The sequence below is a fragment of the Gobius niger genome (genome assembly GCF_951799975.1).
Source record: "Gobius niger genome assembly, chromosome: 19".
Taxonomy (NCBI): domain Eukaryota; kingdom Metazoa; phylum Chordata; class Actinopteri; order Gobiiformes; family Gobiidae; genus Gobius; species Gobius niger.
In genome coordinates this window covers 15,016,458-15,043,023 of record NC_136870.1, presented here as the reverse complement: position 1 = coordinate 15,043,023, position 26,566 = coordinate 15,016,458, and the positions used below count along the sequence as shown (strand labels likewise).

At 40.5% G+C, this 26,566-nt stretch overlaps 1 protein-coding gene across 2 annotated transcripts; it reads left to right on the top strand.

Annotated features, from left to right (window-relative positions):
* Positions 1 to 330: 330 nt before the first annotated feature.
* On the top strand, positions 331 to 26,566 carry LOC306978503 (SH3 and cysteine-rich domain-containing protein 2-like). Of its 2 annotated transcripts, none has more exons than XM_079577051.1 (11): positions 331 to 776; positions 11,561 to 11,942; positions 13,181 to 13,275; positions 17,316 to 17,400; positions 18,042 to 18,154; positions 18,237 to 18,330; positions 19,763 to 19,818; positions 20,149 to 20,237; positions 23,165 to 23,216; positions 24,450 to 24,587; positions 25,900 to 26,566. In XM_079577051.1, exons 1-11 carry the CDS (start codon positions 684 to 686, stop codon positions 25,996 to 25,998), a joined length of 1,296 nt encoding a protein of 431 aa, XP_079433177.1. In that variant the 5' UTR covers positions 331 to 683; the 3' UTR covers positions 25,999 to 26,566. The 2 variants fall into 2 exon arrangements, with proteins under 2 accessions (XP_079433177.1, XP_079433178.1); XM_079577052.1 differs by having other exon boundaries at positions 332 to 776; positions 18,237 to 18,297; positions 25,900 to 26,562.

Sequence of the window (26,566 nt, the reverse complement as noted above, 5' to 3'; positions counted from 1 at the left end):
AGCATTATTTTTTTTAACGCCAAGCAACCAAAATTGTTGAGAAGCTATAGGCCTATGTGTATAAGCTACACAAGTGCAGATCGACCCATGCTAGAAAATAAACTTTGGCTATTTAATCAGTCACATAGTTTACAGCTTGAATAAGTAAGATCTCGCAGCTTTCGCAAAAAACAAACAAACATTAGTTTAGCAAACCTGTCCGTCTATTAGCTACCTGAGCATTGTCCCGCCCCCTTTACGTTTGTACTCTTATTTCAACCAATCACGAGGCTCTCGCTGTTCTCTCCGGGACAGGCTTTGGCCAATCAGAGCGAGCTGAGCACTTTGGCGAAATCAAAGTTACAGTAGGAGCGCGGAGGAATGAGCCGCGTGGAGTGAGCGAGGCGGCGGACAGAGCACTGGGAGAATTGGGAGAAAGAAGACAAGGATGCGTTTGGCAGCGAGTATGAAGTGCGCTCATCGGCCTGGACTGACTCTAGCATAAGAAACAAACTTGCTTCTTTCGGATGTTGAAGCGCGGTTTGCCGTATGCAGCCTGACTCCGTGTAAAAAGATGCTGCTGTAGCGCATTTTGGACCCCTCGCTGTGCTGTGCGCAGTTGTTTCAGATCTCCGCTGCTGCTGCTGCTACTGTGGACTTGTTTTCCTCCCACTGTTGCCTTTAAAAAGCCATTCTAAGCCAACATGACGGAAATTAGTGAAAAGGAGAATGAACCCTCGCAGAACCGGGACCTCCAGAGAGCGCAGGCTACTGTCCCCAGTCAACCCGAGTCCAAGGTAAAGAAAGCCGGCGTTTAAGCGTTTACTTTTGGGGATTTGTTTCAGTATCTGTGTATCTTTTTCCAATACCACTATGAAGCACTAGATATCATTCATCTTCTTATCATTCCCTTACAGTATGGGGCAGGTTGTGGCTTGCCTTGTAGTGGTTTCAGGACTTACATAACAGCGGTAATCCGCTTACTTCTTGTATTACACTAACCTAAAGTTAGAGGCCAAGCGATTAGGTGTGTTGTGGTTTTGAGATCGATGCTGCTTATTGTGACTGTAGCTATGTTGTAAACTGCTTTATGGGAGATAGACACAAGGCACCATCTATGTGAGAACGCAAATCACTAGACTAAAGTCTCTCAATACAGTAATAGTCGTTTGAATGTTTAATGTTTAAAAGAGCACCTGTGAAAAAGCTTGTGGGATTAAGCTTACTGTATGTAAAAGTCCCAAATTGACTTAGACAGTCCCTTGGCATCATGTTCTTCTAGTACTACAGCAGTAGTACTACACTTCAGTGTGTCAAAAAGAGAATATTAGAGAATGTTGGAGGCTGAACTCACTAAGAAATTCCTATTGTTCTATTATATTGTCAGTTTCTATGAATTCAAATGATCAAAGCTAAAAATCAAATGAGCAATAGGCTGCCTGAGAAATAAATTGCCATCTTACTCTAGTAGATCATACCAAATCACACGCTTTGCTTGTTCATGTGTAGCACGAGGGCATCAGGGAGGGCATCTGGCATAAAAGTTTTACCTCATACAATAATCACTGCATGCTATGAAACCGATTGAAACAGATGAAACAGATTTAGTATCTCAACTCTTTCTATTTGCCCATCTTTCATTACGTGGAGGGCTTATTCTGCAAACATTTATGAGCTTTCATAAAGACACCAGATCTTGTGCATTGTTTAACTCATGCACACTTAAAATAAAATAATAAAAAAAAAGGTTCACTCTGCACAGGTGGGGTGTTTTTATCCAAAAGCCTGAATGTAACATAAAAGACTTTAAACACTTTGCAGTATCTTTGCTTAAACCACTTTCACCACATGACCCCCGCAGACCTCCCATGGGTTTGTAAAACTGCTGGACTTCACACCGCCGCTTATCGATCCCTCTTGATGACATTCTGGACGTCGTTTTGCCAAAGCCCTGACCCAAATCCATTTCTCGGCCTGTGTCTAATTGAGCGCGGAGAACAGCCCTAATTGCAGCCGCAGCCTTCACCATAACAAATCCTCCCTCCCATCGCCTTTGTCAGCCTCCGTGGCCATAGGGACCCGGGACAACAAGGCGAGCTGGACCGGTTTCTTGTTGTATCTATTTGAGAGCAGACAGCAGCGCACAATGGGGCTTGGTGGATTTATGGAGCCAATCAGTTCGCAGATGTTTGCTGTGTCTTGCCATGGGATGGGTCATAATTCACGCAAATGGCCGACTAAACAGCAATTCTTAGCTGTGTCATCATTTGTGCCAATCTGTGTGTGTGTTTGCCAGGTGTCTATGACAGACAACAGGGATTTTGAATTACAAAACACAAATGAAATGGGTGATGTCTTTTCTAGCCTCTGTCAGCATTTTTTTCTTACATTTACCTACCTGTGCAGCATCAAAGGTTTGGATACATAAGGCCTTCTAATAAAAGCAGTTGCAATGGCTATAATAAGCTTCATTCACCTATGGACAAGATAAAAGCGGCACAGTTTGGGTGGCACTCTATAGGAAACAAAAGAATTGTGATTTTCGCATACAGGGTTAGCAAGGTTTAAACATAAGAAGATCGCATGTTGACAGGAAATGTAGTTGTTTGCAAAAAGATCATATATGTTCTGCCTAAATAATTTCATTCTTGGCCGTATAGAAATTAGAGATCCAGCTTTTTTGCTACTGATACCAATACAGGGTCTTGAGGATCTGCTGATACCCGATATTTACCAATACCACTTTCTTTACAGTGGCTTTCTCTGAGTGAACATTTTAATTGACTCTTTTCTCCATTTTAAGATCAATAAAGTCATATTTTGTTGCCATGATATTACGGATCAACTATCAATCAAATTTATTGATAAACTCTTGGATAAACATTTAACAAGGATCCCTGGACTTTTCTACACTAAATATCCTTTGGACATATGGCAGGCTTTAGATTTCATTAAAGGAACTATACAGAGTTCAATTTTTTTTTTAAATGATGTATTTTCCTCCCCCTACATGTTCGAGCCATGTCCTAATGTGTAGAATGAGCCCAGACTGCAGTTACGCATAAGACCTGAGGTGGCAGTAGTGAGCATAAAATGACCAACTTGCATCTAGTCTCTTTAATGTAAACTCACATTAAGTGATCAGATCATTACAAATATGTTAGATCAGTTATTTCTTAAACTAGGATACAAACGCTTGGCTTCAGCAGTGGGAGATTATATTTTATTAGGCTACTTTAGGTATTTTTAGATATTTTTTATGCTCATTTCTGTCCCAGCTTTGATTTGTTAGCTTTAGCATACGGATGCTAACCAAGCATTTTGCACGGTGATTAAAAATGCGGAGAAACTAACTAGCTTGAAACTAACTAGCGAATTCTCCAGATTCTTAGCTTTCCTATGATATGCAGCATGCCCATATTCACTTAGATTTAGGTTATGTTTGAAGGCATTGTAAGCCAAAACTGGTATCGGTTCAGTATCAGATATTTGTAGCCGATAGTCGACATCATATTTTTTTCATTATCGGCTCCAATACCAGAATCGGACCGGTTCATCCCTAATAGAAATTTCGATTTGATGAATTGATTGATGAATTGTGTAGCCCTGATAAGTAGCACGCAACAAATTGAGGGATCACGCAGCCATAAAACCTCAGAGTAAAGAAGTTTTTACGAGTCAATCATAGCATGCCTTCTCCTGCCCTTCACACTCGAGATTAAGGCTGTACTTCTTTTCCCTTTGGCTGTCATCTCCCCCCGGTCAACACTGCAAGTCAACTGTTGTAGGTTGTATGCCGGATGCACTTCCTTCTGCAACCCCTCTCTCTTTTTCCTGGGCCGTGAGCGAAGAATGAGAATGAGGCTCCACTCACAGCAACTCACTGACTAATAGTAATCAATTGATTCCGACGAACAAGCAATAATGACTCGGTCGATGTGAATAACTTAGTTTACAAACGGAATCAATGGCATTTGCGAGAGAAACCTGGACAGTGAGAGCTCAGATTAGCATTAAATGACCTGTATGTCAAACCCCCAACCTTATTCACATAGTCCAAAAAATACACTTTGGTAAATCATCTTGTCTTATTAGTTGTCTGCTACTTTAACCTCTTAACCCCCACATGCACATTTTCTCCTATTTTGGAATCTGAAAGCAAAAAGCAGCAACAAAAACACAGAACTAAGGAGTGACAAAAACGCAACAAAAAAGTGACAAAACAGAGATGAAAAAGAGACGAAAAACACAACAAAAACAATTCCAAAATGTTACAAAAACGTGACAAAAGAGCGAGAAAAATGTGCTGGAAAAGCAACAATAGCAAAGCCACAAAAAGACGGCTAAAGGGTGATGAAAACGGTACGGACAAAAAGTGACCAAACACCAAAATCTAGGCTGTAAGCTCCAGTTTTAGATTTGGGTTAGTTTTTACAGGTGTGTTGTATTCCTATTGTCCTATAGTCTGATGCTGTATGTGCCAGTGATGACCCGGCAGCTGTATTTTCTATATATGTTATATTGGCACATGCAGTTCTATGGCTGATGCTACATGCTGCCAACATGCTGCCTTCGATTTGTGGCATGTGAGTGTGATTTTGACATTAGCCCTACCGTTGCCCAGAGCAGACGGCTTCCTGCAGCAGGTAGGATAAATGAAGCAAAAGCATTTAGGGCACAAACGCCATAAATCACTGTTTTCCAAAGAGCGGGTCAGGAACCAAAAGTGGGTCACTGTGGCTGAATATAGTTTCACTGTTCAGCTTGTTTCCAGCCTAAAATATGAATCTTAGACGGACAATAAATGTGACGTAAAGGGGATTTTTAAAACAGTCGAGAACAGGGCTGGACAATATACTATCACCAAGTTATTGTGATTTTTAGATGATGCAATATCCTTATCGGTAAAAGCCACAATATATTGCAGAATCACAAAGGTTTTCTATTTACACAGCGTAAAACAAAAGCTTCCGTTTGAGTCACACCTTTTCTAATTTAGCCTGGTTTTGACACAATTTGCTGGTAAAATTTCACAATGATGTAGTTTTTGCAGTAGTACTAACTGATAGTGTCCTTTATAGGTTTATTAGAGATGCAGATGCTGGGACATTAAGGAAACAACAAGGAAGGAAGAGAGCGGACCAAATTTAGAAGCAGTGCTATAAAAAGTGGCAGGTGAACAGACTATTTTTACTCATCAAAGAATGACGCAATTTTAAAGTACTCCAGTACATTCAAGAAACTGGCCCACACTACACCTGCCTCCTCACTTTCCCACTTTCCGTAAGACCGCGACAAATGTATATAGTGCAGCCTAACTTCATCGTTTTGGGATCCATCAATCACTGCCTGATCAAACTTGGGACAGGCCATGATGTGTTGTCCCTCCGTGTTGTGGTGATGGACTGCACCACTGACCTTTGCTACAAGACACTGTGCACATAAATCCGATGAAAGAAACTGCGTGATAAATGACGCCGAGGGTGAAAAAAAGGTGTACAACGGGGAGAGAGGGTGACTATACGGAATCAGAAGAAATAACATGTTTTTTTACAGGGTCACTGCTTGGTTCAACCGTTGACCAAGCATTGCTCTGATGGATGATGAAGCCCCGTAATGACTGTCCTTGATTGAGTTGGAGGAGATTGCGCTGGAGTAGCAGAGGGCAGTGCTGTGTCGAGGGAGAGTGCGGCCTTTTGAGAATAGCTTTTTTTTTGTGTCCTGAAAATGATGTACAGAGGCAGTAAAAGTCTTTTGCAAAAAAGGCAATGGGCTCATAGAATAGACTTGTAAGTATGAGAAATATGCAGTAGAGCATGTTTCGGATGTAAGATTATTTTTTCTTTCAATCTCTATAAAGTTTTAAATGTGCAGAATGTGAAATAGTTGTCAAAGCATTAGGTAAATGACAGGTAAATAGAGTTTGGAGTTCGAAGGCGTAGTAGAAACATCACCCATGGACTATTAGTTCAAAGCAATATTTAGAAAAAAGAGCCATGGGGCCACTCCAGTAGCTGCCGGGTCACTACTGGTAAACCATACACTATAATGTTCAAAGCTTTTCTTTGAAAGATTACTCCAGTGTTTACGTTTTAAAATCTCCATTGGTTTATTATTATGAAGTGCATCAAGACTCCATGAAAACTTTGCGGTTTTCACAACACAATCCTGTGCTCTCTACTGTGCTGATGACGGCACATTATGGTCAATAATATGGTTTAACCTTGTGTAGTTATTGTTAAAGGCTGCGTAGCTTAAAATGTAGTAGTAGTAGCAGTAGCTTATTACTTTAGTCTTAGAACACATATTCGGTCCCATATTTTCAATAATCTTGTACATATACAATAAGAATACATGTACTATAAGTATTTTAAGAGTAAATGATGCCTGACTGAACGGGTTTAGGCTGTTGTTGAGACATATACTGCCAAACCCCATTTACAGATGTGACTCTTTGACCATAAATGGCACATAATACTCTAGACTTAAACTTCAAGAATCAAAAATAGCTGTTATGTGTCCGCCATTAACTTGTTTTCTGATCTTCATTCAAGTGTCTTTTTTTCATGGCTTACAGTATTGGTACTCAAACATTACCGTTCAGTATCTATTTGACATCATCATTTAAAGATTCAATAAAAACACATTTAGCTTCAGTTTTTCGTTAATCAATGGCAACTTCCATTTTACTTTCTATAGCCTCGAAAGGTTTTTGATCTTTGTAAAATGTTGCAGTGAGTGACCTAGTTGAAGGGACATTCTGTTCCCTATCAATAAAACCTGTATATTTTATCAATACTTTCAGCTATGGGAACTTTTTGAAAAAATCAAAAGATAGGCTTATTTTCTAATGAAGAAACCATTTGCAAGAATTATATGAACCAAACACTTTTTTTTAAAAGACATATTTACTGTTTAAACCATAATAACACAACCTTTTTCTTTGCAGAGCAGCCCTTCAGTGAATGACCTATATGTGCAGTCAGGACATGCTGTTCTCGAGAAGTAAAATTGTTAAACAGTGTGTTTGTGTAAGCTCTCAGTTGCACAGATGTTTCTTCATCAGTACTGGGTTGTTTGCTGTGTTGAGGCCGTTTTGCCTGAAAGGCCCAACCTGGGACATGAGCACAGCAGCAAGCCTGAATTCTAGCTGTGTTAATTGCATTGTCCCGGATAAATAAGAGGCTAATAATAATTATATTTTAGTAGCAGGCTGTTTATACAACTACCTAGTAGTTAGTAATAAGTGTTTTACCTTGAAGCTGGTACCATCAGTGTTTTGTCTGTGACTTATTATAGTGCCTTTGGTGTGGGTGTCTCAGTGATGTGGTCTAAACTTGGGCCGGAGAGGGTTATTGTAAATAGAGGACAGGTTGAATCCAATGGCCCCATGTTGACGATTCACTGAAGGTTTTTCTTTCTTCTTACTCATTCAAACCACCTTCTTGTCCTCACTGTTATCAAAGTCTGGTTGATGGCTTTAAGATGCAGGTGCTGATTGTGGGCTGCCAGTACTTTCCTGTGGTGTTGGCACAGCCTCTTATGAAGTGGCTGTTTGGTTTCTCCATTGCTCGTTGCACCCTTCTATGCAATAAATGGAGTAAACCATATTGCTCTGTTTGTGGCTGGGAGCTTTGCATAAACACTATGCCTTATGTCGCTGGGATATCAGAAAGGCTCCAGAGCAGGGGTGGGCAATTCATTTTCATAAGGGGCCACATGAGGAGCCTGAATTGAGTCGGAGGGCCGCACCAACAATAACACAAACTTGTATCGGGATATAAGTGTAATATATCGGGAGTGTATCGCCGGGGTCCATGAACAAAAGCTCCAAAATAAAAAAAATGTTTTGATTGGGAAAATACATTGAGGACTTTTTTTCAATAAATCTGTAATGATGAGCCTGGCAGGACTGTGGCCTCATAAAAACGGCTTAAACTTATTGCACTTCACAAGCCTGTGTCACAAGTCTCTGCTACATTGTAGTCAATATTCATTCACTCCACACTCCGTGGTAGTAAGCTACTATTGTAGCCACAGCTGCCCAGGGGCAGACTGTCCATATCCCACTTGCAAGTCACACAATGTGTTGTTTATATCCTTATATCTTATTATGCCAGTGCCCTTTGCTGGACACCTGTGGAATTCTTTACTTTTATTCTTATTTAATCTGCCCCCTAGTGGCTGGAGTGAGCATTCTGGTAATAAAAAAAAAAAAATCATAACTCCGCACAGGAATGAGCTAGAGACTTACTTTTTTTTTTGACATGCTTATGAATTTATGCCCTACAAGTTAGGGGCCGGACTGAATCATCTCGCGGGCCGGATGTGGCCCGCGGGCCGTACTTTGCCCAGGTCTGCTCCAGAGGATCTTTAGGGAGCACAGAATCCCGGTACTTTGTTTTCTTCAAACCAGCTAACACTTTGAGACAGAAATTAGTGCATCCAAAAAGATAAACCACAGCATCAAGAGCATTCTCATGCTAATGCATATGAGACACAGCCCCGGGTCTTGACAATAGACAGAGGAGACGTCAGGTCAGTGTAAGCAGAGTTATTGATACTGATGCTCTCTACACAATAGAGCCTATTGTACAACCTGAGAGAAAGAAAATGTGTGGTACAGGTACATTCTGCCTGCTGATTAAACATCATTAGTTGTCAACGAGGCTGAGGTGAGAGGGTGAAACGTCCTCAACACTAAAATAGGCCAGTACAGATGACAGCTTAAGAACGTTTGTATCGCATTGTGTGGTTAAGGTTAAGCTCTTTAAATGGTTGGATTTGGAAAAAGCAAGCTTCTTTTTCTCAACTCTTACGTTTGACTATGGAGAGACTCTGCTCTCACTGGAGGCTTTTGATGCAAACCAAGAAACAAAATTTAGGACACAAAAACAATATAGTCCTTTGCTTTCTTCGAAATTGATGCAATTTGATTTAAAAAAAAAGAAAAAAAGGAATATACTCTGTTGAGATGGTTTAGTAAAAGCAAGGGGCTGACACAACAATAAATTCTAACTTGACTCTTTGTGGCTGAGTCAGCTTTATAGACCCTTCTTTTTGGACAAAAAAACGCCCTTCCCTTCGCTCACAGCTGGAACTTTGGGAAAGGACTTTCGGTCACTGAAAGTCACACCCGGCTTGATCTTTTTCTTCTTTTTATGTTGTTCCTCGACACCAGGCTATTTTGAATTTAACTGCATGAGGAAGTGTGCCAGAAAATATCATAGTGGCATTGGGCACACAGCCAACCACCACTCCCCTCTCACTAATCATTAATTTATCCACTTCTTCACAATTGACTATTTATAGAAGCGTCTACACATCTGAGCTACTACTGGGCAAGATGCAAATTTCTCCTTCATTTGGAGCAATTTGGAAAGCTTTGTTGCATTTCGGGGTCATGCACAGTGTATATTGTCACTACTGTATCATATCTTTGGATAACATTGAGCTAATTGCAGTCAGTAGAAGTTCAGTGTGTGACAATAGTGCTAGAAACCATAAATACTTCAAAGCCTCAGAGAAGAGAAAAGAGAGAAAATGGCTGCTCTATATGTGGATGTATATTTATGCATTTGTTTGCATAGGTTTGCCTTAAAGGAACAGGCCACCGTTTTTACATACTGACATATGTTCTTACCTGAGATTAGACGAGTTGATGCGTACCGGTCTGGTCTTTGTGTGTGTGCTCAGTCATGAAAATGTTAAGCATCTCCCAGCAAAGGTATAGCTCCAAACTGGGGTGACATTAGAAGCTACCGAGCTGTTCCATGTTTTTCCTACGAGCCAAGTCTAATTACACTAAATTAAACATGTCAATTTTCTAAGTGGATAAAAAGGAGCACTATATTGTGAGGCGTAATAACACCTACTTCGAAGTCTGCACAGTAATATTGTCAAAGTTCTCCAGGTGTTATTACGCTATTAGCGTCTATTCAGCCCAGTTTGGAGCTACACCTTTACCGGGAGAGACTAAATGTTAACAACGTTTGCGTGACTGAGCGCAAAGACCAGACAGGTATGAATCAACTCGTCTAAGCTCAGGTAAGAACATATCTCAGTATGGAAAAACGGTGGCCTGTTCCTTTAAGAAATCAGGGCGCTAGCTTGTTCTGTATTGGCCTTTCAACAACTTAAAAATGAAGTCATTTTTCAATGATCTAATTATCAACATAACTTTAGTAATATGGTCTGTTTTGAATAATAATTTCTAATACATTTTGAGAAATAATGTGAGTTTTATCCAACACAAACAACAACAAACTTATTCATTGTTTGTCGAGTAAAGCTCCAATTTGCAGATTTGGGAAGACATTGATCTTTACCCTGTCTCAAGCCTGAATAAATGGAGAGGTTTGCTGGTGTAAAACAAAGTGACATGACTTCTTTAATGAATTAAAGCCAAGCCAATCTCATTTCTAAGTTCCTTTTAGTTTTAAGAGGCTTTAACTTGTTTGACGTGGTTTCAGCTTTTTAATTCTTCAGGCTTGACTGGATGTCTTTTTCATCTTCATAACATGCACCTGAAAGCAAGTCCTTTGCACAGCACAACAAAGCTGTACAAGTTAAGAATCAGAATGCAGGAACATCCATTACTGAACGGGCCACCGCTTGAGTCAGGGAAGGCTATTAGGGAGAGCAGGCCTCAGCTCCCTGAAGAAAAGCCTTACATGTGCCGCCATCTAATGGGTCAGCGGAGACGACTCTTTTCATCACTCAGACTAATTGGTATCTGTGAATCTGAGGCTTAAAGGAGAAAAAAAGCGGGAACCTGCTCAATGCTATTGACTGACTTTACGTCTGAGGAGCAGTGCTCATGAGTGACTCCTGAGATCAAAGGGGCAATAAGCAAGATGGCAGAGAGGCCGCCCTGAATATAATCAGCCTTGCTCTTTTGAGGAGACACATGTCACACAACAATCACACCAACACCTCCACAAAACAGGGTTACAAACATCTCAAAGTACGGGAAGTTAAGTGTCTTCTTGCCCCAGAACACAGCTGCATCTACGATTTTGTTTGTACAAAAGCCTAAGACTACAACAATGTCTCAAAAATAATACATCTCCCCACAAATACAAAGACAAGGCTTACGTTCTAGACAAAACTAGCTTATCAAAACAACGTTTCTTCACAGACGGCTAACAAGCTCCTTGAAAATTGACTGTTGGTTCTTTGGGAGCTGTTACCGTCTTGGCCTCATTCTTCAGGCCATTCTCTTGATGTACGAGCTTGCTGCTGTAATTATTCTCATATATCAGATCTGGCTTCACCTGCTAACTGTTTGTCATCATCAGTCCCAATTTACTGTGGCCAGGAGCTGCAGAGGAAGTGTAACACAAGCCATTACAGCCAAGAGAAATACAGCAGCGTCACTGGCTGTACCAAATGCAAAGACGTGGTCGCTCAATAAAAGCAATCACACATGAATTTGAAGGGGTATTGACCGGAGATGACAGAAGTTGTGATCCTATGGGAAAGAAGGATTGAGCAGGAAGCAGGGGAAGGGCAGCCAGAGGTGAACGCTAACAGCTAATGTAATAAAATCCATCCAACTCTTTCTCTTTTCTTTTTGCAGTTGCAGAGGCTGAAGAGGTCCCTGTCCTTCAAGTCCGTCATGCGCAGCAAAAGCATGGACAATTTCTTCCAGAGAAACGGCGACTCGCGGCCGCCTCCCGACCTCATCACCCCGGCTCGTCCCGCCTCTCCCCCCACCCCGAGCGCCCCCTCCTCGGACTCCCCTCTGGGCTACGAGCGCTCCCCCTCGCTCTCCCCCTCCGCCAGCCCCAACCCGTCTCTGTCGTCGCACTCGCCCTCCGTAAGCCCGTCCATAGTGTCCCAGTTCAAACCGCATTCCAAATCTCAGGTCCTGAGCGTCCAGCCCATGAAGACCCACTGTTTCCAGGAGCACGTCTTCCGCAGAGCCACCACCTGTCATCGATGCAAACACGCCATTCAAGGTATGGCCGGATATGGAGCTCAGGACCAATGATTTACATACAATAATTGATATGAAATCAAAAGTGCACATTTGGGCCTATTTAATGCAAATCAATTTTTCGGAGCTTTAAACCATGTTATGCAAAGTTATGTAAAAACCTACCTTGAATGTCAGAACATACACTTCCTGAGCAGAAAAAGGGGATTCTCGGGCAGTGTACCTTGAGTATAATTTTGTTTCATTCTCATATCTTTCTGTGAATCTACATTTTGAGTCCAGTCTGTTTGATAAGAGCTGTAGACACAGGTGCATTTTAAATGACCTAATAAAAAGGACTTTGCGTGTCTCCAACGGTAGGAACATTTATTGTATGTTTTCGATAATGTAGTTTTTAAACATGTGGGCTATATACTATACACTCATCTACAGTGGGAGGAGAAAGTGAGTTCACCATGTGGAATTTCTTACATTTCTGCCTAAATTTGTCATAAAATGTGGTCTGGTCTTTATTAAAATCACAGGAACAATTAAACAGTGTCTGCTTGAACTAATACCACCCAAAAATGTACATTTGATCATATTTTCTATAGGCCATAACATGAACACATTCACAGAAGAGGGAGGAATAAGTGAGTACACCGCCTGAATCTCGCTGAACTGCAACAGGTTTGTAAAGAGGAATGGTCCAAGATTCATCCTGATCGTTGTGAGTGTCTAATCTGGAACTATACAGGAAAGCAGTTATTGCTGCAAAAGAAGGATCAACCAGCTATATAATACAAGGGTGTACTCACTTATTCACATGCTGTTGTGAATGTCTCTGTTTTTTCTGCAAAATATCTTTATAAACTTGTGAATTAATTTTTCTATTGATGATAGCGCATTGTTCCAGGCCCTGAGGCAACAAAACAGCCCCACACCATGATTTTCCCTGCACCAGACTTCACAGTGAGCATAGGGTTTTGATGTTGATGTGCTGTTCCATTTTCCTCCACACATGACGTTGTGTGTTCCTCCCAAACTATTCAACTTTGGGTCACTGAATATAGCACACCAGCATCAAAACCCTACATTTTATGACAAATTTAGGCAGAAATGTGACAAATTCCACACAGTGTAGTCACTTTTTCCTCCCACTGTATGCGCTTAGTTAAAAGAGTAAGACAACATTTCCAGTTAAGTCATAAACTGTTGTGAGTGTTAATGAATGTAGAATATAATAGCCATGGTTCTAATTAGAAATGTCTGTCTGTGCAGGGAATTCGAAGCAGGGGCTGCGGTGTAAAGCCTGTAAGCTGGCAGCCCACCTCTGGTGCTCCTCCGAGCTCTCTCAGCAGCCCTGCACTGGGAAGGTAAGTTATTGTAGCTTTTCAATGCGCTCCTCCATGTACTTAAGAACTATACATTACATTACAGCCCACACAGAGACAACCATATGGCAGGGCTCTCAAGTGATTATCAGTTTATGCAGTTTATGGTGAGGGGGACAATATTATGCAGAGAGTCAAGTTGTTATTCAGAATGTTTTGTAGTCTAGTATTTAAAACTCAGATTGTTAAAGGCGCTGGTTCTATCTTGCAATCTCTGTCAATTCTGGAGTATACTGTATGCAATTGCTGGAGACAGTTTCTTAACACTGAATAGATTATTTCCAAATCTAGCTCAAAATTTTGACTACACTACTGTATGAATATAAACATGCATTGTCTGCAAATTTAAAGAGCATCTAGCCTGTGTAATTGTCTTCCAGTCCTCCAGCTGAAATTGTCTTTACTTTTGGGCTAAGCCTCAAAGCCCCCATTTTGCTCCAAGAGGATAAAGCTCCTTGGAGAGGGGCTGCAGACTGATGAAAGCTACTATACCGTGGAGCCAAAGTCGGTGTGAGATGTGTGAAAGGGCTAGCAGCGGGATCATACTGTCTCCCTGCTAAAAATACCATCAGATCTGGGAAGGGAGATTGACATTGATAAAGTTCATAGCCAAGTCGCGGCGTTTTTTTTTTCTTCCACTTTGGCCTTTCATCCCTATTCTGGCATGTGCTGCTCTTCTCACATCTCGCCCTCCCTCTGCTCTGGCCTGGTGCTACATTTCCTCTAAACTCAGTAGAAAAATCAATATCTGTCTGTAGCAGCTGGTTGGGCTAATTCACTGTGAAATTCACAGTGTTTGAGGAGCACACAATCCCCTGGAGGAGACGACACAGGAGCCTCTCCAAGCCCCCAGTGATGTCCCTCTCCCATCTCGGCGCTCATCAAAGCACCAATCAGGCACTGTATACAGAAAAGAGAGAATATGGTTAAAAAAAAGAAAATACCCACTGAACTCTATACCCCAATGTCAATTTATGCATTAAAATATTTTCTCCCGGGTCAGTAAAGAACCAATTCATTTCCAAAACAACATTGAAACCTGTCCATTTAAAAGCCTTAAAGGTGCATTACACAACTTTTTATGTGAAAAAAAAAAGGTTTTATTTGTGCGTATTTGACCTTGTAGTGATCCTGTGGTTAGCATGGTGCCTTTATTTTCCATAACAGTGGACTCTATGAGGCTCCAGGATCAGTTATTTTTGGAGTTTTCACTGCTGGCGGACCCTCTCACCAGAAAATCTACACACAAAAAAAGATCCTGAGAGTTGTAGAGGCCACTGTGGTGGAAAGTAAAGGATCAGCCACACATACAGCCATTGGGTCACAAAGAGGTACATTATGCACAAATATAATATACGTTTTTGTGTTGTTGTTGGTTTTTTTTGCATAAACAGTTGCATAATGCACCTTTAAGGTCCCAAGATAATGAACAAGTTTGTAGGTGTTAAAAGAGTGGACTCAGTTTGACTTGCAGTGCCAGTCCAATTTATCGGAGGATGATATAATATATATAATACTTGACAAAACTCTACGAATGTATTGAACAATGAAAACAAGGTTTAAACTGTGGCCGTAGTTATTGGCCAAATCTTGTGAAGAAAAAAACAACACAAAAATGAAAAAGTTTCCTATTCGACGTCGTTGTGATCTACCAGTCTCCTGGTTCAAAGATAATCATACAGGTTTGATCTTGTTGAGTTCACCCTGGCTTACATTCTGCCTATTTGCTGAGTGCACCTGTTTATGACCAATTCGTTTTAAATACGCTCCAAATCAAAGTGCTCAGATTGCTTTGGAATCCTGACAAACATCTCTGGATCAATGTGATTAAACGTAGAGGGGCATCACGGTTTGATTAAAGCAGCGGACAGCTGAGGTCTGCACTCAATAATTGTCTTTGCAGGAAATTGTCCACACGTCGCCCTCACTGCGGGAGATCAGGCTTAATTACTGCGACTAATTTAGCTTCTCTCACCTTCAACTGGCTTTACTGCATCTTTCAGAGTTTTTTACTCAGTGTTATAGCATGTATATTAGAACAGTGGGAGTCTTGGTTTCTGTGATGCAGCGAGAAATGTCATGGAAGATAGAAGGGATGCAATGTACAACCAACACACAGCCACAGCATATACTTTATAGCATATTGCTTTTTTAAAGGGATATTTCAGGATTTTTGACATAGGGTGCCATTTCCTAGTTATCCAGAGTGTTGTTGATTTCTGGAGATTTCGTTTTTTTTTAAATTCATGCAGTCCTTTTATTTGAAGAGTTTAGTGGTGCTAGGCTAGTGCTAGGCTAGTGCATGTCAATTGTAACTAGTAGCCTTTATTAAAAATAGTCTGACCCAAGCACAGTGCACCTGAGGCAAATCACTAATAACACCAGACTACACATATAAATGTCTGTGTTGATTGAATAATTTTTTTAATATAACATTTTGCATTTAAAATAACTTACACAGTATTTGAGCAGCATCAGCTTCCTGGTTGTAAGCTACGCAGCGGCGGAGTGATCTGCTCGGTTACCGGACCTACACTAGTTTGTTTACCTGCGGCCGGCATTACTACACGTGGAATTCACAAAGGAGCTTTCTACAAATCAGATATGACAACGAGAGGTTTTTAATGCATTCTACTAGTTACCATAGAAATGCACTAGCCTGGCACCACTAAACTCTTCAAACATAAGGACTGCATTACTTAAAAAATAAAATATCTCCAGAAATCAACAACACTCTGGATAACTAGGAAATGAGGCCCTATGTCAAAACTCCTGAAATATGCCTTTAACTTTTGGATGTCTTCTGTAAATTGTGTTAAATAAATGTAGTTGGATTTCTCCATTTCGTGGCTGTTGTCAGATTTGAATTCTCATCCGTTTTTTGGGTTTGTTTCTTTTGACAACATTTTCCAAATAAAGAACAAATAAAACTCTTTAAGTGGAAAATAGAACAGAATAGATCAGCTGTTAAAATTAGAACTTTGAAATGCATTGTCACTATACACATCTAAAAATACTGCAGTATTTTAGTTTGAAATATCTGTGCCAACATGATTAAAGCAAGAATAATTTTGACACAGACACCTCTGTGTTTTTTCACATCTTGGCTTGGAAGCAGCACAGAAATGTATAAAGTTATGCACACTCAATGAGGTCAGGAGAAGTGGTGTTTAAGCTAATGTGAAAACTAATGGAGAGTGCGTTATTGGCAACACTATACGTTATGTAATACAGTTTGTGTTATAATGCAGAAATAATGTCTTTACTGGAAATGGCCTTTGCCTTGTAACTGTGTGGGACATTGCGACAAAGTGCAGTATGCTATTACTACTCTTTGTTTGAATATGGGCAAGTTTCATGTCATAGTAAATACTCAGACCAACAGTGGTTTTCAAATAATATAAGGTATTTTTATTTTATGGTTTAGTCTACAAATGTGTAAGTGAAAGTACTAAAGTAATAAAGTCTTAATACTAGCCCCGACAAGTGCTATTGCTTTGCCCAATTGTTAAGGAAATAGTCATAGAGTCAGAATGTTCATGTAATATGCTAGTTGGTGGTGGACGATATGACACAAAGATTCATGAGGCAATTCTCTTTGTTGTTTGTTTTGTTTTTCATTTATATGTTTAAGGCCGTAGCAGTGAAACATTGGAATGATGTCCTCATAAATATACTGTAGTATTTAGCAAGAGAGGCAATGTGTGTGATTTTTTCCTGATGGATGAACATTGTGTTGCTCTCTTATCTCCTACACGCCTGCCCTATAACTATTTAATGTGCAAACTCTTCTTCTACTGAGAGTTTGCACTTTGCTGTAAATCCCCATGTCCCCAATATCACAATCTTTCCGAACAGGCAGATTATTGCAATTTAGGTTGAGAATTACGTACTGCATTCATAATAATCCAAACATAGTTTTGCATTGAGACAATAAATCAGCTTTTGTCAACTCCAGTGTGTCTATTTTCTGCTCGGAGTGACGTTTCTCCTCTCTCGCCCTTGTCGTTTGAATCCTCCAGGGCGGAGCCTTTAAAAGAAACTTCAGCTCTCCCATGCTCAGCATTGATCCACTGGGCGCGGTTCGAGAGGCTCCCGCTGCCCAAGGTGAGCGATGGACCCACTGTCAGAGGCATCACATTGTAAAAAAATGTATAAATGAATGATTGAGTCCAGGAAAGAGTGATCACTGTGGCCTTCACTGAAAATTGTGTGTATAAGAGCAAGAGTAGGGGAACCAGTAAATTCTGCGCTGATATAAATCAATTCTGCGCTGATATAAATCAGCCTCAACATTGTGACATTCCTCACATCCGACACAAATCTAGTTATAATTAGTAAGTTGCAAATGCAGCAATTATTTATGAAATATACTGCACTGACAACATGTCCCATCATTTCCCCCAAGTTTAAAGGCAATCCAGATATACACAGTCACTTGTAAAGATTAGGAAAAGTGTTTATTGGGTTGACCAGACTAAAATCTCCTTTCTCTTTGATACTGTATATATAAAAAATGCTCAATACTCACCTCATTAACAAGAACAGTTGATATTAATCTCAAATCTTAATACTCATGTACATTTGTGGTGGGAACTAACTAAAAATAGGTCAAGAATCTAGCCTCAATTGCCATTACTGTAATATTTTTGACAGAAAAGTAGCAGATTTGTCGATATCCTAACCATAATGATCGCTTGGTGCCTTTATAAGCATTATTTACTTATTTATTCTATATGTTCATAAAGAAGAGGGAACCTGTGTTTTGGACCCCGTTTATGAAGCTCTGCGCTACGGCACGTCTCTGGCACAAATGAGCAGATCGAGCTTCAGCAGCATCTCCGAGTCTCCATGTCACGAGGTAAAGATGCAAGTGGACACAAGAAGGCAGTCCGTTCCTTCCGAGTGTCCATCTAATGGCTTTTCTGTTTTGTTTCTCCAAGGAAAACCCGCTGGAGAAACTCGAAAACCAACCGATCGCTGAAGAGGAGTCAATACCAGGAAGTGAGTTACGGAGGGTCATTGAAAGAGTTGATTGTGAGTGCAGCCTTGTGATGATGGTGTTGTTTATGTTAGTATAGAAATCTGTGAAAACCATATAGGAGGAAAAATGTTATACATCTAAGTGAACCATAGTAAACACAAAATACAGACGAGGGCATGCTAACAGATCCATGGTCCGGTGATAGTTTGATTTATGTGAATTGAAAATGTGGAAGACTCTTTCATATTAGCTCTATTACACAACAAAATCCAGGAAATACAATTAGTAGTGTTTTCTGTAGTTGAAGAAGAAAACCCTAGCATCGTTGGGCAAGTTACTTAAGAAATATATTAATATATTCTATATTAGTGAGTACAGCTTTCAAAAATGTGTGTTTGTATTACATATTCCTGTTTCAAAAATGTAACTGAGGTACACTACTTTGAGTTACTTTTGAGTTACTTTTGGCAAAATATAAACTGAAAATAGTAATAATTCCACTGAGCAAAAGTGCAGTCAAAGATTTCCTTCGCTTTACCTGTTCTCTCATGTTTTGTTTTGACGACATTAAAGCAGTACTTAGTAACTTGTTTACCTTAATAAATCCTTTCCGTAGTCCCTCTGGGAGTAATACAAGTGTTGATGGGATGATTTGGGGAGTCTTTCATCTTCCCCTGGTGTCTCTGGCCAGAAAACCACAATTGGCCTCCAGGGGCATGAGTTGCTTAGTTCTGCTTTAACTACAGACTGCAGATCTTATACACCAGTGTCCAACTTGATCTGACATGCTACATTATATTTGGGGGGAGTTTGACTTTTTTTCGTTACATTTGAATGCACTTGTATGTATGTAATGACTAATATATTCCCATATTATTCCTTAGTTACTGAAAAAAGTAATATATTTTTGTTATACGTAACCCCCAACACTGAACCCTGGTAATTTAACATGTGTGAATGACATAAAATACTACTCCTGGTACACACATATTGCTTGAAGTCACATCTTTTATCGTAAAGAATATAAAGATAATGAGTCACTTGAAGTAGGATGCAAGGCTTTATTGGAAAATGGCAGCCCTCTTCTTGGCACTGACACCCCCATAAAAAATGGACCATCTTATTCATCAAACCAGGATCCATAAGCGTTATAACGTTTTTGTATTGATTCAGCACAACCTTTAATCAATTACATCTAATCCCTATTTTTACAAACTGCACCATCAGCTTCCACCGCAGGACTAATGTGTGCTCAGTCCTCTCTCCCGCCCCCCCCCCCCCCCCCGGAGATGGGACGATCCGTTTGTCCTGCCCCTCCACTGTACATGACCTTGTCCACGCTGCCCCGCTTCAGTTTTTGTCCTTTGTCACTTTCTGTCTTTTCCTCTCAGTTTCGTCCAATAATCCGTCTCTCCTTCACGTCTCTCTCTCTCTCTCTGTTTATCCTCCTAATGTTATTTTATTTTTCTCCCTCTGATGTTACAGTGCTCACGCCGCCTGAAAGTGAGAAGGCTGATTCAGAAGACAGGGTCAGCCTGAAGGTGTGTAGTCAGCATCTCTGTCTCCGCTTTTTGCTTTTTCTTGATTAAATGCACCCTCTCTCCTGCGATAACGTCTCCATCCTCTTCCTGCAAAAGGGAGAGAAAACTGCATTGCATAAGTTGACTTAATGCTACATTTTTAATACAATTACCACTACTACTACTACTACTGCTATTGAGTATAGAGCTTTAAAGTGATACTCAGTTCGTACAGATCAAAGTTTATTTGTGTAGCAGTTTGCAATATGAATGGATACATGGGATAACTGCTCGGGCTGCGGATTTACTAACTAGTTTTAAGGGTAACTATTGCTTTGCTTGTGTTCTCAGACGCCTAAACGCGCTGAGGTCCACTCTGTACACACCTACGTCGCTCTGTACAAGTTCCTGCCTCAAGAGAAGAACGACCTGGAGCTACAGTGAGTACATTATGACATATACACCTTAACCTCTAACCCCCGGCCTGAACCAAGCACATTTTCTCCAGTTCACTATCAGCGAACTCTAAAAGCTTACAGCCTATAGGCCATTGTAACGTCTCATTTGAAAGCTAAGACCTACAAAAGTCACCTAAACTGATTTTTGTCCTGGCGTTGTTGCTGTGTTGTCATCGCTTTTTCGTCACATTGTTGTCACTTTTTCACTCTTTTCTGTTGCTCTTTTGTGGCGTTTTTGCTGCTTTTTCATCACAATGAAGCTTCTTATGGACAAGTGTTGCAAATTAGCAGCTATAACACAACTAACAAGGTATCTGGCTTGTCCAATGCTATTGATATGTCCATATCAAATAAACAAATGATAATAATTATTACATATTTTTGCCCCTTAGGCTGCTTTTTTGTCCTGCTTTTGTCGGTCTTTTGTTGCTATTTTGACACTTTTTTTTCAAGAAGCTTTTAGATTTGGGTAAAGCCAAACTGGAGAAAATGCACTCGGGGGCAGTTCATGTACACTGCTTGACCAAACAAAAAAAATCTAAAACCAACTTTAAAGGGTCTAGATGCAAGTTGGCCATTTTATGCTCACTACTGCCGCCTCAGGTCATACGTATGCAGCTTCTGTATTAAGCTCGTGCGTGATGCCAATTCGGACCCAAAGTAGCAACTTTTTGAGTTCAGGATTTTAGAGGCAGTTGTGGTGAAGAAGGTCTGGACTCATTCTACACATTAGAACATTGCTGGAACATGTAGGGGGAGGAAAATGCATAATTTTAGCATTTTTAAACTAAGCCCATTCAATCTGTGAATCTTAAAGGCCACCTCAGAAATTAAAGGGTTGGAATACAGGAGAAATCTATAGACACTGCATCAGTTAGCTCTGTTTTCTGGTTTGCGATTGCTTAATGGTAAAAGACCTGGTAATTAGTGACAATATTCAGACCTAAAAATAACATTTGCCTCTAACCCAAAACAACCTCTTTGTTCTGTGAGCTTGTGCAAAGTGTTACCAATTGTCCTTACTGAAGCAGAAGATACCTGGGCACATTTTCACTGACATTCACACACCATCTGTTCCCCAGTGGGACAGTGGTAGGGGGTGCAGTGTTCGGAACGGGAGGGGAGCGCCTGATAGGAGGCCCGGGAAGGACAAATGGCCATGCTGCGTTTGACCAAAAGACTCCATACTTGAATGACTGTGGGAGGCGGCAGCGCGGCGGGACGTCCGGAGCTAATCAAGAGTGCAGCGATACAACATGTCTTTAGTCAACACAGATATGCAGAGAGCGCCTCAGAGAAGAGGAGCTAATGGTATTTAAATGAATGTTTGCATAGACCAGTTCAACCCACGCTGAGGGTATAGCAAAAGCTATATTTATGCAATAACGTTTTCAGGAATGTTATCAAACTTAAGCTCTACCCCCGGCTTAACCGAGCGCATTTTCTCCAGTTCGGCATTACCCAAATCTAAAAGCTTCTCAATTGGAGCTTACTGCCTAAAAGCCAGTGTAGTGTAAGCTAAGACCTTCAAAACCGGATCTTTTTCCTTGCCTTGTTGCCATGTTGGCGCCACTTTTTTGCCATTTTTTCATGCATTTTTGTCACGTTTTCATTCTTGTTTTTGGCTAATTTTGATGCTATTTTGACAGTTTTTTCCAAGAAGCTTTTAGATTTGGGTAAAGCCAAGCCGGAGAAAATGTGCTTGGCTCAGATGGGGGTCAAGAGGTTAAAGGGCAGACAAATATAACGGCAAACTGATTTCTGGAGCTTTTAACTATGGTATAATGTTGCTACTTCATTATAAAAACATACACTGACTTTATTCATGCATATTTGAGTGATTCTGCATATTCAGTCCATCTCCCTCTCTAGAGATATGAACACTTGACCTCCATCTGCTGATGTCGTGAAGGTGCAACTTTACCCGACTTGTTCTAAAAATCAATTTAAAGTATTTATGGCGCCTTAACAACAGCCCAAAGGTGGACATGTTGCCTTATCCAGGACATTTCAAATCAGTCAAAGATCTAATCACCTCAGCGCTCAGATTGCCTCCACTCCATGTCAGTTCTGGCCAACAGCAAACAACTATTGCAAGTGTTTTGTATACTCAAAAGTAAAGCTGAATTTGCTGATCCATGCACAGTTGTAACACATAAATAACTACAGTATGTTATGTGTATTTGAATGAGAATTATAGTGATTTCATTAGTTTTACGTTGACCCTGGACCTACTGAAAAAACACATTAGTTATTGACTTTGAACTGAGACATAAAACTGACTAATGTGACGAGTAATTGTGTACGGAGTGTGGGCCGACAGTTCCGCTGTGTGTCCTTGGGCAAAACACTTGCGCATGCGCGTGAATGAATGGTGAACGAAGACGAAGCTAACAGGCTAACGCGCAAAGCTAACCTCATTATCTCCAGGATGTACAATTTCCCTCTCTCCCTTTGTCTTTTCTATCAGCATAGTATTTACTCGCAAAGACAATTAATGAGTAAAAAACTGCAACATGCTACGACACCTGCAGTGGCGCTTATGGCTTCTAGGGGCAAGAGTTACTTAGTGCTGCTTTAAAGGGACTATACAGAGTTTAAAAATGTTAGAATTATGTATTTTCCTCCCCCTACATGTTCCAGCCATGTCCTAATGTGTAGAATGAGCCCAGACCTGTTCACCACAACTGCCTCTAAAATCCTGCACTGTCACTCAAAACGGTGTTACGTCGGGTCCAAATTGCCGTCATGCACGAGCTTAATATAGAAGGTAACTTGCATCCAGCCCCTTTAAGCACAATACAAGTTCCATTGTCATCATTATTTGAACCTAAAATGTATATTTGTGAAATGACACAAATCCTAATGTAAATGTGATAATACATCATCTTTGTGCCTTTTTATTTCAGGCCTGGCGACAGAATACAAGTGACAGACGACTCCAATGAGGACTGGTGGAAAGTGGGTTTCTTTCTTTTGATCATGTACTTCTAAAGCGCACTGCAACGCTGCCCATTCATTGACTTCCCACTCACCGAGACCACCATTTTAATGCATTACACCGCTCTTGAGTAACAATATGACGAGTGTTGCTCTGAAGGACGGCCGTGTGGGTGGACTAGTTACCATAGAAAAGAGACAAGACACATTACAGACGGCACTTAATGAGATCTGTCTTCACCCTTTACCTGTTTTCTAACGGAAGTGAGAATATATTACTATTAAGTCTATACCAACAACAGAAATGTCACTATGAATGAGCAGATTGGCATTTAAATGTTAACTGAAGGATTTGCAGACAAAAATGTTTTAATCTGTCTTACCTTCAGCTGCATAATGACTTCCTGTGAATCTGAAGTAAATGACAAGGTGAGCTTATTCATCAAGCCCAATTAGAACAAAGTAATTCAAAGTGATGCGTTAAAGAAGAAGGCATGTAAGACCAATAAAATCCACTCTTCACTTGAAAAAACTGAATTAAAAATGAAGAGAGGATGAAATACTTTAAGTTGTCATATGTTATAACTAGATAGATGGACCTTCAGAAAAACACATTGGTTATTGACTTTGAACTCAGACATAAAAGCTCTTGGTTCATTGGTTCAAGCGTCACGCAAACATCTGTACGCAAACCGCACAGCTGATTGTCCCGTTGAAAACCCTTGGGTTTTGTTTTCCTCTGTGCCATAGTCCCTAAAGACAATACAGGGGATTATAGCTCCACAAATACTTTCTAAAGGATTCATGATGTAGTTTGGCAGAAATATGTGAGAGACACTTCTGAGTCTTTTTGCAAACATGAACAATGAATGGCTATGGCAATTGCAGAGAAAATCTGGCAGCGCTTTACTTTGCAGCACAGCAATAACATGGTAATAGGATGGAGAAAGCTTGGAAACTAGGGATAAGGAGAGATATACTTTTTTGCAGCCTTGTTTCCATATTATTGGCAGAAAGTACAAACCTTTTTATATGTTAATTTACGGTCCTTGTACTGGGTTGGCACATCGGAGCAGTAGGTTGTCAGTGACTCCACTCCATGTTTATAAGTTTATAATGTTATGGCTTGTGCACAATGGCTTTAAACATCTCATTAAGAATCGGCTCGTAAAATCACATGCAAACTCTCAAGGACTAACGGCCTGTTTTTTTTCAACGCTGCGCCTTCATGTTTGCTTGTGCTGTATTTACCAGGGGAAAATCAGGGACAAGGTGGGCTTTTTCCCGGCCAACTTTGTGCAGCGAGTGCGTCCCGGCGAACGGGTGTGGAAGGTCACCGCCGGTTTCCACGGCAACCGAGACAAAGGCCAAATGAGCGTCAAAGAGGCTCAGGTGAAATGTGCACGCAACAACGAAAACATACACGATCCCCTCTTTTGCTTCCTCTCTCTGTCTCTCACCCCCTCCCTCCCATATGGCTTACATAAAGGGAGAGGATGGATGTAATGTGATGCAAATGGATGCAGTAAAATGCTGAAATTACAGAGGACAGAGAGGTGCAGGTTTCAGAGCAGCGTTTAGCACCCGTCCAAATGGTGCAATTGAATTTACTGAAGGTCAGCACTGTATGTACTGTCAGGAGAACCAAAAAGCAAAGCGAAAACTAGACGATTTCTATCAAATAAGCGATAAATAAATTTGCTTTCGATTTACTTGTCCTGTTTTACGGTTTTGTTGTAGAATACACACAAATATGTAATTCTGGTACTACTGTAGATGCAAAATTTAAAAACATACATCAACAGGGTTTTTGCGGGGCCGTAAAGAGCAGTGCTAAGTAACTTCTTTACCTTAATAAATCCTTTTCGTAGTCCTTCTAGGGGTAATACAAGTGTTAATGGGATGATTGGGGGGTCTTTGGCCAGAAAACCACCCTTGCAGCTTTACCTGCACCGCCCCGGAGGCCCAATACACACTAATGGAATCACTAAGAAGAAGCTAGCAGGCTAACGGGCAAAGCTAACTGCGGGCTAGCGCCACTTAAACAGTATTTACAGGCAAATATGAGTGAAAAAAATTATCTCTATTGTGTATTTGGATGTACAATATCCCTCTTTGTCTTTTCTGTCAGTGTAGTATTTACTCTCATGGACAATTAATGAGTAAAAAAACGCAACTTGCTACAACGCCTGCAGTGGCGCTTATGGCCTCTAGGGGCATGAGTTACATAGTACTGCTTTAAAGCTCATTAAATGAATTTAGCCAAAATCAAGGCCTTGAATGTCTGAAAATTATGGCATTACTCATCATTTTTTACTGTATAAATTCATTGAAAATACAAAAATTATGATCTAAAACATAAACAGTTGCAGTTTTGGCTGAAATTTACCGCTTCTTTTTTTGCCGTTCCAATTCTCTTTCCTCTGTTTGATGAAATGTTAAAAGAGTAAATATGTGCAGATTTTTTTCTGCATTTGTGGCATTAAAGTATAGTGTTCTGCCTGTATGAAAAAGATGAACTCTTTTACGCTCATCAATCTTTTTTTTTTGGATTAAACATGAGAACAAGTGATTCGTAGTGCTCATGATAATTTGTGAAAAGGTTTCGATTATGCTGTGTGTCTGTGTATAAGAGCCTCGGAGTCTGGTGCAGGTGATCAATATCTCTGAAGTTATTTTTGAACCTCCTTATTTTGTCGTGCAGATCTGTGTGGGGAAGAACGAGGAGATCGAAGGCTTTTTGCGAATGAGCAGCGGAAAAAAGAGAGGCATGGTCCCAGTCAAGAACCTGATGGAAATATGAAGCTTTGGCAGCGCACACCTCTCCTTGACACTGGAAAAGGTCACTGAACTGTGATCCCCTCAGGAGCGTTTAGCCGAAAACCTCAATGAAGCCAGCTCTTTAAACATCATCAGCTTGAGTGGATAACCGCGTAGCTCCAACCACAAGTTTGCTCTTTCTGCCTGAAGACTTACAAGCGCAGTCGGCCAAGGGTTTTCTCTAAAATTTATTCAGGCTAGAGGCTGCTAATCTTGTAGCGCACTCACAACAGAGATGTAGCAAGTGAACAGTGGGAAAGTCTGGCTACCTCAATAGCCGTCTCCAGTGGCCTGCGTAAGACTTAAATGATGTCAATATTATTGTTGCTAAAGACATGTGGGAACTTTCTGCATTTTACTGTATCTCATCACATGTATTTACGTATTATTTATTTTGGGAGAGTGGCTCACAAACGTAGATTTCAAGTTTTAAAGAGTGATGGAGATTGATTAACTATGTTGTGACTCATGAACATCCAACTCACAATGAGATTAATAGAATTAGAATGTTTTTCTGATAGTTCATAAACTGAAAAGTTATAAAAGCATTA

Bases quoted from the DNA above. Each gene is read 5' to 3' on its own strand.
- LOC306978503 (XM_079577051.1), top strand. From the start codon at position 684: ATGACGGAAATTAGTGAAAAGGAGAATGAACCCTCGCAGAACCGGGAC. The intron at 777-11,560 runs GTAAAGAAAGCC...TTCTTTTTGCAG, and splicing joins CCAGTCAACCCGAGTCCAAG to TTGCAGAGGCTGAAGAGGTC. The intron at 23,217-24,449 runs GTGGGTTTCTTT...TGTATTTACCAG, and splicing joins CCAATGAGGACTGGTGGAAA to GGGAAAATCAGGGACAAGGT.